Consider the following 20,174-nt stretch of genomic DNA (forward strand, 5'->3'; position numbering starts at 1 on the left):
AAGTATGCTAATATTCATCTGAGTAAGCAACAGTGAACTTGTGTAAAGGATAATAGCTTGAAGAACCTCTTAGGCAATGCATTAATCCATAGACAATTCATAGGTAAAAGATTAGGAAGGACTTGCCAGCTTACAGAAACATGGCTTTATAATAGTATTCTAGGGCATACTAACTGCTATAGTTGATTCCCCAATATAGTGAGTGGAAATAACAACCAACTAAACAGACATTAGGAAATGGATCCAGTTTATGTTTATTCCACTGATCAAAAGGAAAGGACTTAATGGAGAAAGTCAGGATTGCCTTTTGGACTTCTTAAGTGAAACATTTACATAACCACATGAGTGACATTCCCTCCCAAAACAGCCTGGGTAGCGTTCTTTCCAGCTGTGCTAAGAAGGGTCTGGAAAAAGCACCTTGAGAAAGACAACACGTCTTGACTGGCACATTCCCGCAAACTGAGCTTGCCTCCCTTCGTGCAACTGCCACATCCAGTTGCAGCTTTTCAAAGGCAACTCAGCTACATATTTCAAGCAAGCGACAGGCAAGCAATTCATACTGCTTAAATTAACAGTGCTAAAACACAGTACCATTTTAAAGGCACATCTGCACCCCTGTTTGTCCCATAATTCACATTAGTGTCTCAAGCTTTCCATATTCTTTATCTCAAAAAGAAAGCGTTCTTAAGCATAAACAGGTGTGCTTCCCTGGGATCACCGTCAGGAAAGCATGCTGTTCAAATCACAATTCTGATATGAAGTTCCCATTATCCAAAACAAAAACAATTTAATTAAAAAAATCGGGGCAACATAAGCCCATGTTAAGCAGTACGTGCATGAATCTGCACAGCCTTATTCATCTGCTGATGTTCGTACGATGGGAATTTAAAACTTGAGGTGATCATGAAGCTCAAGAGTCCATCACAAATGCGGCAGTCGACCTTCTACATAGCTTATCACTAAATATCCTTTCTTCTGTTCCTTCCACCACCTCCTCTGCTCCCCCTTTAATGAAGAAAACAGAGTTGCTTCAAGTTCAGTCCGAGAGGTTTTCAGAGAAGCCAGACTTGGATTTCTGTGTCTGTTCCAACCGGTTGAGGATAAACTGACTGGTGTCAATGAACCGCTCCACACAGTTCACAAAGCAGGTCTCTGCTCTGCTGTCCAGCTTTGGGCCGGGTTTGTCCATGCATTTCTCCTATGGGAGAATGAAAGAGAAAATCACCTAAGGCAAGCAAACGAAAGTCTAGAGCTATAATTGGTAGTAGATGCCCTGTTTCTAAAATATGTTTGTGTGTGTGTTTTATATATAGATATTACTAACTTTCTCAAAGTGTGATTCCTGGTGTTGTATCACCAAGGCAGAATAGAGGGGTAGCATGACTTTCCTGGATCTAGGCACTAGACACATGACTTCCCTTGATCTAGAGCAGTGGGTCCCCAGATGTTTTGGCCTTTAACTTCCAGAAATCCTAACAGCTGATAAATTGTTTTAATTCAGGCATTGTGTTTTAACCTATGTTGATCTTGGGCTCGTCCCCACCTAAACTGCCCCAAGTATTCCTTTGGGGAGATGGAGGTGGGATATAAAAGTTGTTGTTGTTGTTATTATTATTATTATTTCTGAGAGCTGTAGTAGGCCAAAACACCTGGGGAGCCACTAGTTGAGAACCACTGATCTAGACACTGGCCCTGAATTGAGACTGCCATATTGTCCAGATAACGTGGGATTTTCTACAGCTGTGTGGAAGGGGCCTGAGGAAACTACAAGTCCCAGAATCCTGTAGGAAGAGGCAGTTACAGGAATGCGGGTGGGAGGCAGGCAGGCTCTTGGCCTACTCTTCTAGTGTGTTAGGGCCCAATCCAGAGTGCCATATAGCCCAGTTCAAAGCAGATAACGTGGGATTTTCTACAGCTACTGTATTATTATTATTATTATTATTATTATTATTATTATTTCTGAGAGCTGTAGTAGGCCTAAACTAGCTCTTGGCCTACTCTTCTAGTGTGTTAGGGCCCAATCCAGATTGCGATATAGTCCAGTTCAAAGCAGATAATGTGCGATTTTCTACAGCTGTGTGGAAGGGGCCTGAGGAAGTCCCAGAATCCTGTAGGAAGCAGCAGTTACTGGTGGGAGGCTCTTGGCCTACTCTTCTAGTGTGTTAGGGCCCAATCCTGAGTGCCATATAGCCCAGTTCAAAGCAGATAACGTGGGATTTTCTACAGCTGTGTGGATGGGGCCTGAGGAAACTACAAGTCCCAGAATCCTGTAGGAGGAGGAGGAGGCAGTCACAGGACTGCAGGTGGGAGGCAGGCAGGCTCTTGGCCTACTCTTCTAGTGTGTTAGGGCCCAATCCAGAGTGCCATATAGTCCGGTTCAAAGCAGATAACGTGGGATTTTCTACAGCTGTGTGGAAGGAGCCTGAGGAAACTACAAGTCCCAGAATCCTGTAGGAAGAGGCAGTTACAGGACTGGTGGGAGGCTCTTGGCCTACTCTTCTAGTGTGTTAGGGCCCAATCCAGAGTGCCATATAGCCCAGTTCAAAGCAGATAATGTGGGATTTTCTATAGCTGTGTGGAAGGAGCCTGAGGAAACTACAAGTCCCAGAATCCTGTAGGAAGAGGCAGTTACAGGACTGGTGGGAGGCTCTTCTAGTGTGTTAGGGCCCAATCCAGACTGCCATATAGCCCAGTTCAAAGCAGATAAGGTGGGATTTTCTACAGCTGTGTGGAAGGGGCCTGGGGAAACTACAAGTCCCAGAATCCTGTAGGAAGAGGCAGTTACAGGACTGGTGGGAGGCTCTTGGCCTACTCTTCTAGTGTGTTAGGGCCCTGAGCCAAGGCTAGGGGATGCTGGGAGTTGTAGTTTCCGCAGGGGCCTGGCCTCAACGTAGCTCGCAGGCCGCCTGGGCCTAGAGGGCAGGGCGAGGGGCGCCCTTGGGCCTTTACCCAGCACAGCTCGGTCATCTGGTGCACCAGCTGCTGGAAGCGCTGCTTCTGCGTCTCCACCTCGATGAAGTGCTGCAGCTGCGGGTCGTTCACCGCCGCCCCCAGGTCGCCCGCCGCCGAGGAAGCGTCCATGCCGGGGCCCGACCTTCCCGCGCCTCCTCCACACGCACGGGCGCCGGAAGTGGGGCGCGCTTCCTGTTTCCGGCCTGGCCGGCCTGCTTCCCTGGGTGCGCATGCGCAGAGCGTAAACAGCCGAAGCCTCCCTCAGAGAGGAAGTTGTCTGTTGTGGAGCGACTCTGAAGAGTGACAGGCGTCAGTTGGGAGCACAGCTCAAGGCAAGGGTTCCCTTAATGGGATGGAGGCCTCACTTTGAAGTGGTTTTGTGAAGAACTGGCTCTATTTGGTGGAGAAGGCCTAAGGCCTAAAGCAGGTATGGGCCAAGTTAGGCCTTCCAGGGGTTTTGGACTCCAACTCCCACCATTCCTCACAGCCTCAGGCCCTTTCCTTTTCCTAACTTGGCCCATGCCTGGCCTAAGACCTTGTACAACTAAAACTCCCCCCATCCACTTCTCTGGACTTTGAGGATTACCTTAATGCAGTATTTCTCAACCTGGGGGTGTCGTGAGGGGAGTGCCAGGGTTCACCAAAGACAACCAGAAAACACTACAACTCCCAAATGTCAAGGCCTATTTTCCTCAAACCCCACCAAGTGTTCACATTTGAGCATACAGTAGAGTCTCACTTATCCAAGCTTCTGGATTATCCAACGCATTTTTGTAGTCAATGTTTTCAATACATTGTGATATTTTGGTGCTAAATTCGTAAATACAGTAATTACTACATAGCATTACTGCGTACTGAACTACCTTTTCTGTCAAATTTGTTGTATAACATGATGTTTTGGTGCTTAATTTGTAAAATCATAACCAAATTTGATGTTTAATAGGCTTTTCCTTTATCTCTCCTTATTATCCAACATATTCGCTTATCCAACGTTCTGCTGGCCCGTTTACGTTGGATAAGCGAGACTCTACTGTATTGAGTATTCGTGCCAAGTTTGGTCCAGATCCATCATGGTTTGAGTCCGCAGTGCTCTCTGGATGTAGTCAGACTACAACTCCCAAACTCAAGGTCAATGCCCACCAAACTCTTCCACTATTTTCTGTTGATGATGGGAGTTCTCTGTGCCAAATTTGGTTCGGTTCCATCGTTGGTGGAGTTCAGAATGCTCTTTGATTATAGGTGAACTATAAATCCCAGCAACTACAACTCCCCTGGTGGCACAGTGTGTTAAAGCACTGAGCTGCTGAACTTGCGGACCAAAAGGTCCCAGGTTCAAATCCCGGGAGCAGAATAAGCGTCTGCTGTTAGCCCCAGCTCCTGCCAACCTAGCAGTTCGAAAACATGCAAATGTGAGTAGATCAATAGGTACCGCTCCGGCGGGAAGGTAACGGCGCTCCATGCAGTCATGCCAGCCACATGACCTGGAGATGTCTATGGACAACGCTGGCTATTCGGCTTAGAAATGGAGATGAACACCAACCATACTGATATGGCTATACTACTATACAAAATCCCAGAATACTTGTAAAGTATCTATACGAGGATGATTGTATAGATGAGCACCAACCCCCAGAGTCAGTCACGACTGGACTTAATGTCAGGGGAAACCTTTACCTTACCTTACAACTCCCAAATGACAAAATCAATGCTCCCCCCAACCCCACTAACATTGATATTTGGGCGTATTGGGTATGTGTCCAAATTTGGTCCAGTGAATGACAATACATCCTGCATATCAGATCTTTACATTACGATTCATAATAGTAGCAAAAAATGCAGTTATGAAGTAGCAACAAAAATAATTTTATGGTTGGGGGTCACCAACCATAATTTTAGTTTAAGTTAAAACTCAGCATCATTATTGGCGCAGGCTGGTGAGCAGCCTGCTGCAATAAATCACTCTGACCATGAGGTCATGAGTTCGAGGCCAGCCCATGGCGGGGTGAGCACCCGTCAATTAAAAATAAAAAATAGCCCCTGCTTGTTGCTGACCTAGCAACCCAAAAGATAGTTGCATCTATCAAGTAGGAAATAAGGTACTACTTATAAAGTGGGGAGGCAAATTTAACTAATTTATGACGTTGGAATGAGGAAGTGCTGTCACAGTGGATGATGAAGCAGCTGGTCCCCCCTGTGGCCAGAATCGAACATCCCCTCAGGAAAAGGTTAAATTGCCTCTGCATCTGTCTCTGTCTCGGTTCTATGTATATATGGGCATTGAATGTTTGCCCTATATGTATATAATGTGATCCGCCCTGAGTCCCCTTCGGGGTGAGAAGGGCGGAATATAAATACTGTAAATAAATAAATAAATTGCATTGGAGTGTATATTCACAATTCTGTGTTAATAGTCATCCTCTTTATGAGAGTGACATTTATCGAATTTATTAGGGTACTTGAATTCACCCTATCTTTAAAAAACTGATATTGAACCTTGGACAGGACAATGAATGAAGCAACAAAATACATTTCCTTTATATGCAATACTATATTTTGACATTATTTTTGTAATTATGATTCGGTGATTGTACAATAATTTCTTTGAGTTTTAAAACTTTGAAAAAATGTTTAAATCCCATTGTGTTAAAAGAAGACATCCATGCATTTTGATACTGTAAATCCGCTTGTAAGGAGAAAGGCATCTAACCAGCGTTTTGCCATCAGAAGGGTGGCTGTTCTTCGGCAATTTCATATACAAGCCACTTGTGAGCGAATAGATAAGAATGTTTTCTGTGGATTCAGCAATGTCTGCCATGATGGCCTCCTTGCAAATTGATCCATCCTATGTCCATTCAGAAATTTATCAAGCAAACATGGCACAAATAAACAGCACAAAAGGAGTACCGCTTCAAGGGTCTTCGTTGGTTAAATCCACAATATGACCCAGGAGAACGTGGAAGGTGGGGCGCTCCTCTGGTTTCTGGGGCAAAAGAAAAACAAGCTGTTAGGAATTGTGGGAGCTGAAGTCTAAAACACCTTGAGGCCAAAGTTTGTCCATGCCTGGTCTTGGGGCTGCCTTACCTCATGCCAGCAACTATACATGATGCTGTAGACTCTGTCCGAAGCCAACTGAGGACGGTAGAGACGCAGACCTTTGGTTACGTGGTCCGTTGTCTCACTGTTGCTGAACCGCTCATAGGGCATCTTGCCCAAGCTGTAGAGCTCCCACATTAGGACACCTATGAGCCAGAAAAAAATACCACAAGAAATGAAATGAGTTGTAATCTAATGGGCCACCAGCACTCTTTGGCAGAGAAGGCTCAAAACCTTATTAAACTAAAACTCCCGTGATTCCATAGCATTGAGATATGGCGGATAAAGTGGTGTAAAGCACCATTAATTCTACAGTGTAGATGCACCCTTAGTTCTGCATCATGGGGGACTTTGCTAGCAGGGGTGCCAGGGGCTTACGTTGGGAATCTGCTTGAGGAGAGGGTGATCCTGATGGAAGTGGGGATGCCTGCATTCCCATTATTGCTTCATGCTGCATGGGAGATGCAAAGACAATGGCAGTTTGTAATGCTTTGATTTGGAGGGGGGCACATGACAACAGGACCATTGAACTGATGATGCTGATAGGATTGATGGAAGTTGCAGATCTGAAGCATTAAGGGTACAATCCAAGTTACACATTATTCTCTGGGATCTTATACCATTTTTGTGTTCATTCTGCAGAAAGGGTATGACAGAAAGATCTGAGGAAAGAGAGAGTGGGCGGGACAGAGGAATTCATCCCTAAATGCAGAGAGGTGGGTGCATTATTTTTAATAATTTATTTTGGTGGGGTTTTTAATAAGCTAGCATGAACACAGGACCCAGTCCTGGCTCTTCTTGAAGAAAAGGTACACATTCAGATCTAAAACCACATTTAGATCCTACCAAAGCAGGCTGCTTCCTGTCCCTGGCATGGCCCCATTTTTGAGCTTGCAATTGCTAGTTTTTAGGAAGTTCTACAATCCCCTCCCTGTTGTTGGTACTTCCTTTGCAAGTGGAAGCCTCTTTGACAGATCCTAAACCCATACAACTGACGACACTGAAAAACTGGGACTGTACTCATTTACTGACATCCAAAGTAGGGCTTGTGAATCCTAGCAGTAGCACTGGGATCACCATATCTCTTTCAGGCTGCAAGGTTTTCATGTGATTTGAACTCACCAAAAGCCCAGACATCCGATTTGCTACTGAACTTGCTGTAGAGAAGGACTTCTGGAGGGGACCACCGCACTGGAAACTTGGATCCCATGGAGCTAATATAGTCATCATCCAAGACATACCTGTAGAGATTATGGTGGAGTTAGATTATCTTGAAACTGGATAAAATTATGGGTGACAATAAACAAAGCTGTTGTCTCCAGAACACACTTGACAGATCAAGTGAGTGGGGAAAGAATGGTTGCACCAAAACAAACAGATTCTGATGTGTGACTAGTCTAATATTGCTAAATATTACTTGCAAAAGATGCAGAGCAAAAACAAGGCAGTTTTGAAAAGTGGTGGTGGGGATCTGATGGGAATATTTTGGTCTTTTTTTAGACAGAGAAAGCAGGATAGAAATAAATAAAAGGAGGAGAAAAAATAAGAAGAGGGGGGATGAGGATGAAGAAAAAGAAGAAGAGGAAGAAGATAAGGAGGAAGGGGAGAAGAAGAAGAAAAGAGGAAGAAGATTTGTGCAGCTGAAAAATCTGCTTTTGAAAAATCCTGACTCTAACACTAAGATTTGCTTAAGTGGCGTAAAGCTATAAAGTAGTCAAACATAAAAACAAGTGGCAGAAAACAGCCACATGATGAATGAAATAATGGTAGGAATTGAAGAAATTACTAAATAGATGAGAGAGAAGGAAGCATGTCAGGAGGTCACAAAGCCAAGGAGATAAGACAAGGAAAATTGTAAAATGAGAAAGAGAGAGGCAGAGAGACCAAGCAACCCAACTCTTTCCCAAAACGTAGACCAAACGAACTGACCTGGAGAGACCAAAATCAGAGACTTTGACAACACCTTGTTCATTGACCAAGCAATTGCGGGCAGCCTGTGGGAGAGAGAAGAGGAAGAGGTCTCAAAGGAAGAACATGACAACCTAGAAAGGAAGAGAGAATCACCTCCATCCTTTACTCTCAAGATTCAGCTGCACTAAACTTAGAATAGCACCTTACGATGAAAACCGGTCATTCTGTTTGGAGGAATCTGGGAGCTTTAGTAATTTGCCTCAGGTTATTCAGCATGTTAGTCATTTACGTTCCTCCTGTCACGCATGATCATGGTAGAGAAAGCTAACTGATTATATTACCTGTTACACTGCTTGCCACTTTCTCCATCACTTTCTGTTTTTTGAATGGAGAAAATCCACTTAGGGTTAATAAGGGCAAGTGTAAGAATGTGTCTCCTAAAGTAACATTTGAAATTAATGAGAAACTGTTACACACCATAACAATGAAGTAGCTTTGCTCGTGTTGCTGTTTGCCTCTTGGTTTTTAAAACATAAGTGTGTTTGTTGTTCCCTTTATCCTTTCCCTTTCCAAACAACCATGCTTAGATACTTGTTGCCTTCCAGGCTTTGAATTCTACATTCGTAGAATAAGCAGATTCTTATGGAATTGTCTTCTGGAAGGAAGTCTGGTAACTTTTATTTGGGACACCTAAGTAACCTGTCTTTAGATGTCTCATGCTCTCCAGATGTTTCAAAACACAACTTCTGTCATAGTTAGTATGACAAGTGGGAGAATGCTGATCTCTGTCCTAATGCTGACAGTCACATCAGTTCCTACTGAGCATGATTTCCCTCACTGCGGAAGACCAAGCAGGTAACAAGGAAGAGATTTCAAAGGAGACTTTTTAAACGTTGTCATCAGCCCCTCATGTGCCAATTTGGGTTTCCTGGTTCTATTTGTAAACAGAAGATTTACAATATTCAATATTCAGTCTTGCAGATACTCCATGTAAGGTTTCTCCCAACTAACTATTTAGTTGCAAGTGGTAAAGCCCAGACAGAGGTTGCCCTACATCGGGAGAGTCGCAAAGAGTATTCAACTCACCAAGTCCCTGTGCAGGAACTGCTTGGACTCCAAGTACTCCATGGCCTCACAAACATCTTTGCACATTTCTAGAAGCTCACTGGCTTGGAAGGACTGCCGACTGTCTCGCAGGTAGTTCAAGAGGCACCCTTTGGACAAGTATTCTGTGACAATCAGGATAGGCCTCTCCTTGGTGCAGACCCCAAACAACTGCACAAGTTTTTCATGAGAGAGGTTCCTGAAGAAGAGCGGGAGAAAGAGCAGAAATCTGAAAGCTTTAGGGACTGGAATTTTGGGCTTGTTTGTCCAGCAGACATAAAGAGGTAGAAGTAATTGCTTAGAATATGTGAGACTGAAATACTAGCCATGTATCTTATTCTTTAAATTACAATAGCAAGTCCCAGAATATCACTGGTTAGTTGTGTGCCTTTGAGTCATTTCTGGCTGCCTTCAGGTGAACCTGTCATGGGATTCTCTTGGCAAATTTGTTCGGGGGGGTGTGCTTTTTTTCTAAGACAGAGAGCGTATACGTTGGACAGTGGATTTCCATGTTAATATCCTTCTTGAATTGTAGTGCCCAAAACAGGGCATGGGGTTACTCCAGGTGAGGTCAGACCAAAGCAGAATAGAGTGCAACTATGTTTACCCTCCTTAGACACTACACTTTTATTGATACAATCCAGAATCACTTTTTAAGCTGCTGCATCGATTTTTTCTCCCTTCTCCCCTTTTTAATCCACTACAGTGATATCTCCCATCCTTTCCAAAAAAAAGGGTTTATGAAACTTAATTTGGCCCTTATGCTCAATGACCTTTCCCTGCCTTTGATGTAAGGGAAGGTTCCTGAAAGAGGTGTGAAGAGAAGAATTTGCTGCCACTCACATCATGACTTTGGCTTCGTCGATAAATGCATCTTCCGACATGGAGCCTTCCTTGATCATTTTGACTGCCACATCATGCTGGCCTCTCCATTTCCCATGCTTCACCACTCCAAACTGCCCTGTCCCAAGCTCTTTTAGGAAGGTCAAGTCCTTTGGATCAATCTCCCATGCACCTAGAACCAATGCAGGACACAAGAATGGATTTAATGGTTGTAGAAAAGGATGCAGAGGTTGGGTACCTTGTGGGGAAACCATTTATCTTTCAGTATTTCAGGGAATCATCCAACAAAGTACAGTCAGCTCTCCATGGTTTTCACCATCCATGGCTTGAAACTTTAAAAAATAATAATTGTATATAATGGGACTTGAGCATTCATGGATTTTTTGTATCCATACAGGGTACTAGAACTAAATCCCAACAGATACCAAGAATCCACTGCATCACTCCAGGATCCTTTGAGAAATTAAAATGAGCAGCTTTTCATTGAAACCAGGTAATTTGTTTCACTTATCCAAAGTCCAGCTACCATTTCAGGGAAGTATAGTAAAGGATGTGAGCATAACATATAGATACTGCCCCCAAATTCAGAACATTTAGTTATTACCATATCCAAGTCCTGCTGTGGAAGGAGCCGTTTTTTGCTGCGATGACACAGGATACTTCAATCTGGATATAAGCCCTGGAACACATCAAAATAATTTCTTTATTAAGAACCTATAGCAATACTTGTGATTACTAAAAGTATATAAGTTGTGTTCCTACAAAGTGGCAAGACAGCTACTTCAGGTTATAAGGACAAAAGGGAAAGCCAAGCAACTGAAAAGCAGAGAGATACTAGAATGCTGCAATGAAATATCTATAACACAATGAAGACACATGTACATATTTAAAGTGAGCAGGAATGCACTTAAGCCACATAATGAAGGACTAAGAAAACTTTTCAAAAATGAGAAAAGTGTATGTGGTTTGCAAGTGAGAGTACTCATGGGCAGGCTATCACTGGAGAGCAATTGCGGTTTCCTCTTATTAGAAAAATGTATGAAAGAGTGCATGGACAAAGGTCACCAACTAGCTTATGCCATTTATGGGGAAGAAGGAGGAGTCAACTCCTTTGAGTAACAAAGTAGGAAAAGGCACATGCAGAAACCAGAGCTATTGGACCAACATTGCACTGATGCTGCAAAATGTAGCATTTTCTTCATGAATGTTCAATCACATCAATCAATGTTCTCAGCTCTGAGTAATTTTCCCCCTTTCCTCCACATCATGAAACATCAGTTATTCACCTACCTTCTGTTGAACTCATCTGCTAAGTTCACTTACTAAGATCAGCAATGAGGGGGAATGATCCCACTCAGCTTCTCCTTACCTGCTGAGTTGTGTTGATGGTAGATGATGAGCTCTGGGATGGTGCTGAAGAGGTGCTTTTCTGCCAGGAAATACTGGTTCTGAGGTGTGGAGCAAACTACATAATGGCGGATGGTTCCTTGGGGTTCCCTGTAAAAGCAACCATGCACTGATGATGGCCAGAGTTATAGAAGTTAAGGTTTATGAACTCCAACTCTCAGAATCCCTCCAACAACATGACCAGTTATTGATGGTTCTAGGAGTTATGGTCCAAAAAACAAACTATGCTAATGTTATAAAGAGACTGGGAAGGGCAGATAACACTCTGGCCTTCAAAGCCCCTCATCTTATACTTTAGACTGACCACACCAGTTTGCACATTAGCAAACTACACTTACCCAGATGATTTGGCAAATACAGAGACAGTATATTTCCCCATGTTCCTGGTGGAATCTCGGACAATGAATCCACCATCTTTGCCCTGCAAATTAGAAAAAAATACAGAGGACAATACTGATATATGAAATGCGTAAGTGGATAGGAAACATAGAAAGATCTTCCCATATACCAGAAAGATTCTTGCTGCTGTAGAAAGAGGAACCACAGCCCCTTAGGTTTAATCAGAACTTATCAAATCTTTGTTTCTGTCAAAGTAACAGGCAGGACTCAGAGCTGTTCCTCCCATTAAGGAGATGGAGGCAAACACTTTTTAGACAGAAGACTTGGAAAGGGTAGTATGTTGTTAATTATTTATCAAAGCAATGGTTTGTATGTTTGATTTTCCCATTTCTTCTCTCCAACAAGCTTTCCATATTTGTGCACTCACCTCTTGCTTTAGCAGCTGCTCTGCTTGCCTTCTGGTGATGTTTTTCGAATACCACCTGAAACATAAAATGATGCATTTTTTCTGTCGTTCTTATTGTTATGTCCCTTCAAGTCTCCTCTGACTTAAGGTAATCCAATTCTAGGGTTTTCTTGGAAAGATTTATTTGGAAAATTTGTCAGTGCCATTCTCTGAAGCTGAAAGACTGGAATAGGGCTGCAGGGGGTGTACACAATGAGGCTCAAACATTTTCTGTTAGTTAGTTAGAGGAGAACTACTAACTGTCCAATTTTCTCTGAAGCCTACATTATTGAAGTAGATGACCCTATGAAGGGAAGGTGAAGACATTCAAAGATGGAAACTGATGAAGCATTTCTATAAAAGGTTTTCCCAATGATATTAAGTTCTGTCCTCAGATCAGCCATTCCAAAGACACTCACTCAAATATTTCCAGCGAATCTCTTGCTTCAGTGACATAGTTGCTAGGAATATAACCTTGTTTCCTACAGGAGAGAAGAAAATAAAACAACAAGCTATTATTTGGAATGGAGAATGAGCCATATAAGTAAAGAACCGTACTATGTGGCATCCACACAAGTGCTATCAACACAAGAGAAGGCTTTGAACCCTCTTCGCTCTGGGCTTCTTACCCCGCTTGGTCTTGGGCTCTCCACCAAGACTCATTGCTCTCCTCAAGGACCAGGTACTCTTCACCTTTCTGCAGCTGCAAATCCTGCTCATTCATAGGTGTGTAGTCATAGAGAGCCACAACCTTCCATGTCTTAGATGGGGTGCTGGCTGTTGGCGTGGGGGGCAGCTGCTTCTTCATCATCTTGGAAGACATGAAACAGAACAGTAGAAAAGTATTTAGGTGGCCTCTCCCAGAGCCACACCTCATACTTTCTGCAGAAATTGCTGGTGTTGCTCATACCTGGTTCTCCTCTGGAGTTGGAGGTAGGGGTTTGTCGGCCTTTTGAATAGAACCGCCACTTCTGGAACCTTCTTGGGGAAGAAAAGCAGATGTTCAAGTTTACATACAGAAAGGACAGAGACGTATCTGTCTCTTCACCTTTCTATCAGTGTCTCCTATTTGTTTCAATCAATCAAAACTTTATTATGGTCCAAAGACCCAATTAGCTCAGTGGTGAAAGGTGCAGAACTGCAAACAGATTCATAAACTGATAAGACCAAAATAAATAAAGCTGAAGCACAGAGGTTGACATAAAAGAGAGGAGATGGGAGGGGGCCCATGACAACACCAGTGCGATCACTTACTTCTTCTCTTGTCTCCCACGATTTGGCAACCCATGGCCGTTTTAGCGGTCTGGAGGCAACAGAGGTACTGACCATCAGTCCAGAAGCAGGGGTGATACTTCTGTGCCAGGTTGCTGTTGTAGCGAATCACTGCAGAAGGCAAGAAGGAAAAAGCCGGACATAGTATGAACCTTTCTCTTCACTCTGGTATATCATAGTTCAGTGAACCAATACAGCACTCTCCAACTGAGAATGAAAAGTGCAGCGTCCCAAAATGCAAAGCCCAGGACATGGAAGTGAGACACTTAATAGTGAGAAAAGCCTTGCCAAATCCAAGGAAACATATTACAAGACTTTGTGCTTCTTTAGACTATTCTGGAAGATCCTAATACAGTATTACTTTTAACACATTACTTCAAAAACTGGTCCCATTAACTTTGGCTGTCCTTCAGTCCTGATTTCTAGTTCGCTCTTCATTCTGACGTCTGTCTTGTTCTTCATCAATGCTTTCCAGTTCATCCTGCAACCCTGACTGCTAGATTTACTTTTGCTTTATCGTCTGGTTCCTTACTTCCTCTTCTGTCACGCAGCTAGGTTTTCCCAGGCTCATCTCATCTCTTGCTTTCTTTAAGCCTCATAAAGACTCACCACCCTTTAACTGGTGGATCCAACGGCTCCGTAATTCTTCAGTTGGTGAGAATACATAGAGTGGACCTTCATCATACACAACCTAAAAGACAGAAGGATATTTACAACTTATATATTGCCCTACTTTTGTGTTTACACTACACATTTTTTTAAAAAATCTAGAGATGAGGAGATCCAAAGAAGACAAAAGATTAAGTTATTTGTCCCTGCTGATCCAAAACACCGGGTAATTTAGCCCTGAAAACATAGGCTCCAATATTGCAAGGTTTAGGAATTCAGCTGTACTTTCTGGAGAAGGAACAAACATTGCTCATGTCTTATAAGACATGCATGTAAAAGAGAGATATAGTGATGCCTTCCACATACCCGCTAATATGTGGTTTAACATGAGATGGCTGCAGCTGGAAGCAGTAGATATGGAATGCCATGAAAACAACAACGTAAAAGACAGCTAATCCCATATCTGCGAAAGTAACTCACCTGGAAAGGGTAGGGGAACCGCTCTATAATGGAAATCTGTTCTGGCTCATTTAAATCATCTCCTTTTTTCTGTGTGTAAGAGAGACAGAAGATTAGAGGCTGGTTTCCCAAAACACACATCCAGAAGACTGCTGGTTTTAGGATTCCTTCCAATAGTTCAGTGGCATGTTGGGAAGGCACGTTCTTAATCTGAATTTTAAAAACACAGCCGGCCATTTAGATCCTTTAGAAATGCAAAAACCATGGATGAAATATATTTGACCCTTCAGATGTTTAATACAGTTCCAACATCTCCAATTTGCAGAGATAATTAGGGAGAAATGGGGCGAGTGTTTAATAATTTCCCCATCATTCATATGTATCCCCATCCTTGCATAAGAGCATGACAGTGGCTTCTGGGATAGCATGTGCTTTCACTCCGAGGGTATACCTACATTGTGCAGTTTGACACCACTTTAACTGCCACAACTCAATGCTATAGGACAGTGGTTCTCAACCTGTAGATTCCCAGATGTTTTGGTCTGCAACTCCCAGAAATCCCAGCCAGTTCACTAGCTATTGGGATTTCTGAGAGTTGAAAGCCAAAACATCTGGGGACCACTGCTGTGGGACCATGGGTGTTGTAGTTTTGCAACCAACTCTGCTAAATAGTGCCAAACTACAAATCCCAGGATTCTGTAGCATTGAGCGATGGCAGTGAAAGTGGCATCAAACTGCCTTAATTCTACTGTGTATATGCAGCCTGAACTATGGTTCTAGCTCTCACTTCCTCTGAGACGGAGAGAAAATGTTGGATTCTATTGTATGTATTGGTAATACTCGCAAGAGGCAATGCCCTTGTGTCATGCTGCACTGTAGTGTGACCCACAGAAAGTGATATCTGGGCTTGAAGGCATCATCCTGCAGTGTCTGAGATAGAGATGTAAAGATGCATTCCAAGAAAAATTCAGAAATGTCTCACTTCTGGGATCCGCCGTTCTGGAGGAGGGTTGCTCTCTGGCGTCACAGTTTCCACACAGGTGACTTTCTCAACATCCACAGAGCCCTTCTTGCTTCCTCGTCGCTGCAAGATGAAGATGGGAATACTTTAGATAAGTTTCTGCCTTTGCTTGACTAGGAATGATGAGAGTTTCAATTCTCCCTCATCTAATTCAAGTTCAAATACGTAAATAAAACAATAGTAGTGCCACCAGCTTCTGAGCCAAGTTCTTCCTGGTGTGGAGCCCACAACAGTGGCTCTCTCCTCCCCAAGATAGATACTTACTCCACGCTCAAAGTCATACTCGTAATAAGAGAGCTTGCTCTCTGTCAGCAGGAAGAAGCGCTTCTTGAAGTTGAGCGGAGATGTCTTCTTCTTCTGCTGAGAGCGTTTGAGGAAGATGCTTTCCAGGAGGACATTCGACATGGCGCTTGTCTCCTCCTCCTCTCCTTCTTCTGTGGTGTGTTTGCTGGACTGCCGCTGGCAATAAAAGGAGATTTAGGTTGGCTATAAGCACAGTTTCAAATGACTAAGCTCCACAGATGACTAAATTTGCATTGCCATCAAGTGGGGCAACCTGATGAGTGAGAGACCACCAACAACGTTGACAGCCCTGTTCAGATCTTGAAAACTCAGGACTGCGGCTTCCCTGATGAAGCCAATCCATCTGCAGTGTGGCCTTCCTCTTCTAATATCTCCCACATTACCAAGCACTATAATCTTTCCTAATGAAGCACATCCTTGCATGGTATATCCAAAGAACCACCACTTCTTGAGAGAGTTCAAGAGTGACTTGATTTTGGACCCATTTCATGACCGTCCTGGCAATTGGTGGTATCTGTAGATATCTGTCCTAGCACCACGTTTCAGAAGAGTTGATTCTCTTCCTGTCAGCTTTCTTCACTACCTAGCTTTCACAACAATACATAGAAACCTGTTCTACACTTGAAGATCTTATCTAGTTCTTTTATTGCTCCTCTTCCTAGTCCTCCTGGTCTTCTGATTTCTTGACTAGAATCTATAAAAAGTTTATAAAGCTATAAAAAGTCTTTGCCTATTTTGATGTCTTCATCACTTACTTTAACATTGTGTAAATAATCTGTGGTTATTATTTTGCTTTCTTAATATTCAGCTGTAACTGTTTTTGCCCTTTTTTCCTTGTCATTCCTTAGTAGCAATTTCATGCCTACTTTCTGGTAGAAAAGCAATGTATCAATACGTTATATGATAAAGTAGCAAAGATCCAATCAGTGAAGGTAAAGGTTTTCCCTGACATTATGTCTAGTCGTGTCCGACTCTAGGGGTTGGTGCTCATCTCCATTTCTAAGCCGAAGAGCCAGCGTTGTCCATGGACACCTCCAAGGTCATGTGGTCGGCATGACTGAATGGAGTGCTGTTACCTTCCCTCCAAAGCGGTACCTATTAATCTACTCACATTTTTAACACAAAAAATGAGTAAAATCTCAAAGTGTGAATGCTTAACTCAATGAGGTCTGACCAAAGTCAGTGATTGCATGGAGTGGCTAATTTTTGAGAATTAAAATTGGGAAATCAGGCATGGAATGGAGCATCCTGGAGGAAAGCATGTCTGCTGAGAGCTTCAAGCTGCCATGGGCTGCTTTTCCCAACATGTGCTCAAGCATGTAGGGATGCAGGACCTTAAGCAAACATTCTGAATATAGTTTCGCAGCAGCCACTGCAATCTCGAAAAGGAAAAGGAAACAGGAGGTCTAATTGGCCTACCATATATCTGCACAACTTTGGCCAAATCCCATATCTGGGGATGTCTTGCCAAGATGGAACATAGCTTTTCTTGCTTCCATCTTCTCTTTCCCGCCCCATATAGTTGTCTTTCTACCTGCCACGTTCCTTCTAAGTTGGCCGAAAAACGAAAAGGAAAAGGGGACTCACTGGTTATCTCTCCTCCTTGCTTTTCATGAGCTCCAGGTGACTCCTGTTCACAGGCAAAGGCTTCCTTGAGATGCCTCCAGAATCTGGATCCACCGACGCATTTAGGATATGATTTGAGAGGAATAGCAGTGGTGCCAGGAGACTGTTTCAAAGAGTTGCCTTGAACTGCAGGGAAGACTGTCATCCGGAGCTAACCCCACCCTTTCAGTTCCCCTTTTCTTAGTTTCTGACCAAACTGACTTGGTTTCATTTCAGCCACGAAGCCACCTTTCAGAAGAGAGAGTTCGAGCTAAAGCAAGCAAGGCAAAAAAAGGTTAAGGTGGTACCAAACTGCATTCATTCTGCTTCCTGTATAGATAGTTCTGCTTCTCCCTGACTTTCCCAGTCTTCCCATCTATGGCCTCTTCAACACTGCCCTATAATCCAGATCATCAAAGCATATTAACCCACATTATCTGCTGTGAACTGGATTATATGAGTCAACACTGCCATATGGAGTCCCTGATGGCGCAGCAGGTTAAACCGCTGAGCTGCTGAACTTGCTGACCGAAAGATTGCTGGTTCGAATCCGGGAAGCAGGGTGAACTCCCGCTGTCAGCCCCAGCTTCTGCCAACCTAGCAGTTCAAAAACATGCAAATGTGAGTAGATCAATAGATACTGCTCCAACGGGAAGGTAACAGAGCTCCATGCAGTCATGCCTATGGCCACATGACCTTGGAGGTGTCTATGGACAACGCTGGCTCTTCGGCTTAGAAATGGGGATGAGCACCAACCCCCAGAGTCGGTCACGACTAGACTTAATGTCAGGGGAAAACCTTTACCTTTACCTTACACTGCCATATAATCCAGTTCAAAAATAATCTGGATTTTATATGGCAGTGTGGAGCAAAAGGATAGAAACCTGGAAGCAGATGCAAAGTCAGCCGACCGGTTTTCTCTTGGGCCAGTTCTGGTGAACCCTCACTCTGGCCCCTTCCACACTGCCATATAAAATACAGATTATCTGCTTTGAACTGGATTATATGGCAGGGTAGACTCATATTTAATGAAGTTCAAAGCAGATCATGTGGATTATCTGGTTCCGTAATCTGGATTATATTGCAAAGTAGAAGGGACCCCGTCCCTAAGAGTTATCGGTCCATGAAGTTCTTCCTTCTTTCATCTTCTCCTATTGCTTGAACGTTTTGTACAACATAGCAGGCTTGGAAATGAAGAGAAAACATTTTAAATATAACCACAACCATTTATTTTTGGTAGAGGGATCGCAAACCTACAGGCTTCCTCTTTTTTAAGCAGCTACGGGTTGGGAGTCCATTTCCGTTCTTTGGCTATTAGGCCCCTTCTACACTGCCACATAATCCAGATTAGGAAATTGCATTGATAACCTAGGAACAAAAATCATAGTCCAGGAGGCGTTTCTTTTGACAGAGGGACCGTGATGGCAAATCAACTGAGAATTCCTGAATAGTAGCATTGATCTACTCACATTTGCATGGTTGGTAGAAGCTGGGGCTAACAGCGGGAGCTCACCCTGCTCCCCGGATTTTAACCTTTTGGTCAGCAAATTCTTTGCAATATAATGCAATATACAATAAAAAGGTAAAGGTTTCCCCTGACGTTAAGTCCAGTTATGTCCAACTCTGGGGGTCGGTGCTCATCTCCATTTCTAAGCCGAAGAGCCAGTGTTGTCAGTAGACACCATGTGGCCGGCATGACTGCATGGAGCACGGTTACCTTCCTGCCGGAGCAGTACCTATTGATCTACTCACATTAGCATGTTTTTGAACTGCTAGGTTGGCAGAAGCTGGAGCTAACAGCAGGCGCTCACTTTGCTCCCCAGATTTGAACCTGGGATTATCCAACGCAGTTTGCCTTTTAGTAGTCAATGTTTTTGTGGTCAATTTTTCAATACATTGTGAAGTTTTAGTGCTAAATTTCATAAATACAACTATTACTACGTAACGTTACCGTGTATCAAACTGCTTTTTCTGTCGATTTGTTGTAAAACATGTTTTTGTGCTTAATTTGTAAAATCATAATGTAATTTGATGTTTAATAGGCTTTTCCTGAATCCCTCCTTATTATCCAACATATTCACTTATCCAACATTCTGCCGGCCCGTTTAGCTTGGATAAGTGAGACTCTACTGTAATACTAATCATAATAAAATATAATAACATATAATAATAATATTGCAGTATAGTAATACTAATATATTGTAATACGGCTGATAATGTATAATAATATACAGTAGAGTCTCACTTATCCAAGCTAAACGGGCCGGCAGAAGCTTGGATAAGCGAATATCTTGGATAAAAAGAGGGATTAAGGAAATGCCCATTAAACATCAAATTAGGTTATGATTTTACAAATTAAGCAACAAAACATCATGTTATACAACACATTTGACAGAAGAACTAGTTCCATACACAGTAATGTTACATTGTAATTACTGTATTTACGAATTTAGCACCAAAATATCACGATATATTGAAAACATTGACTACAAAAATGGCTTGGATTATCCAGAAGCTTGGATAAGCGAGACTCTACTGCAGGGGTCCCCAAACTAAGGCCCGGGGGCCGGATGCGGCCCTCCGAGGTCATTTACCTGGCCCCCGCCCTCAGTTTTATAATATAATATATTGTGTGTGTGTGTGTGTGTGTGTGTGTATATATATATATATATAATATTGATAATAATATTATAATGTAATACAATATAACACTAATAATACCATATAATAATATTAATTATATATTCTATATTACATATAATATTACTAATAATATTGCAGTATAGTGGTATAGTTCAATAAAGTAATATA

General features: G+C 42.8%; 2 protein-coding genes and 1 long non-coding RNA gene across 5 annotated transcripts; 1 reads left to right on the forward strand and 2 right to left on the reverse strand.

Annotated features, from left to right (window-relative positions):
• Positions 1-230: 230 nt before the first annotated feature.
• On the reverse strand, positions 231-3,165 carry timm8a (translocase of inner mitochondrial membrane 8A). The gene is made up of 2 exons (XM_003227077.4): positions 2,950-3,165; positions 231-1,198 (listed from the first exon to the last, which is right to left on the reverse strand). The coding sequence occupies exons 1-2, from the start codon at positions 3,079-3,081 to the stop codon at positions 1,037-1,039; spliced, it is 294 nt and encodes a 97-aa protein (XP_003227125.1). The 5' UTR covers positions 3,082-3,165; the 3' UTR covers positions 231-1,036.
• Positions 3,166-3,168: 3 nt separating this feature from the next.
• Positions 3,169-20,013, forward strand: LOC103280618 (uncharacterized). 2 transcript variants are annotated; one of them, XR_001730891.2, is made up of 5 exons: positions 3,169-3,379; positions 6,688-6,761; positions 10,301-10,396; positions 12,583-12,776; positions 17,601-20,013. It is a non-coding gene; the product is annotated as an uncharacterized LOC103280618 (long non-coding RNA). The 2 variants fall into 2 exon arrangements; XR_001730892.2 differs by lacking the exon at positions 12,583-12,776.
• On the reverse strand, positions 5,481-17,597 carry btk (Bruton tyrosine kinase). 2 transcript variants are annotated; one of them, XM_062963960.1, is made up of 19 exons: positions 17,346-17,597; positions 15,720-15,914; positions 15,417-15,518; positions 14,456-14,524; positions 13,976-14,057; positions 13,349-13,477; positions 13,005-13,072; positions 12,724-12,905; positions 12,514-12,576; positions 12,077-12,131; positions 11,649-11,731; positions 11,273-11,400; positions 10,508-10,582; positions 9,904-10,075; positions 9,043-9,259; positions 7,975-8,039; positions 7,168-7,286; positions 6,034-6,191; positions 5,481-5,932 (listed from the first exon to the last, which is right to left on the reverse strand). In XM_062963960.1, exons 2-19 carry the CDS (start codon positions 15,858-15,860, stop codon positions 5,861-5,863), a joined length of 1,980 nt encoding a protein of 659 aa, XP_062820030.1. In that variant the 5' UTR covers positions 15,861-15,914; positions 17,346-17,597; the 3' UTR covers positions 5,481-5,860. The 2 variants fall into 2 exon arrangements, with proteins under 2 accessions (XP_062820030.1, XP_062820028.1); XM_062963958.1 differs by having other exon boundaries at positions 13,005-13,075; positions 17,346-17,596.
• Positions 20,014-20,174: the final 161 nt, after the last annotated feature.

The sequence above is a fragment of the Anolis carolinensis genome, unplaced genomic scaffold (assembly GCF_035594765.1).
Source record: "Anolis carolinensis isolate JA03-04 unplaced genomic scaffold, rAnoCar3.1.pri scaffold_12, whole genome shotgun sequence".
In the NCBI taxonomy this organism is placed as follows: domain Eukaryota; kingdom Metazoa; phylum Chordata; class Lepidosauria; order Squamata; family Dactyloidae; genus Anolis; species Anolis carolinensis.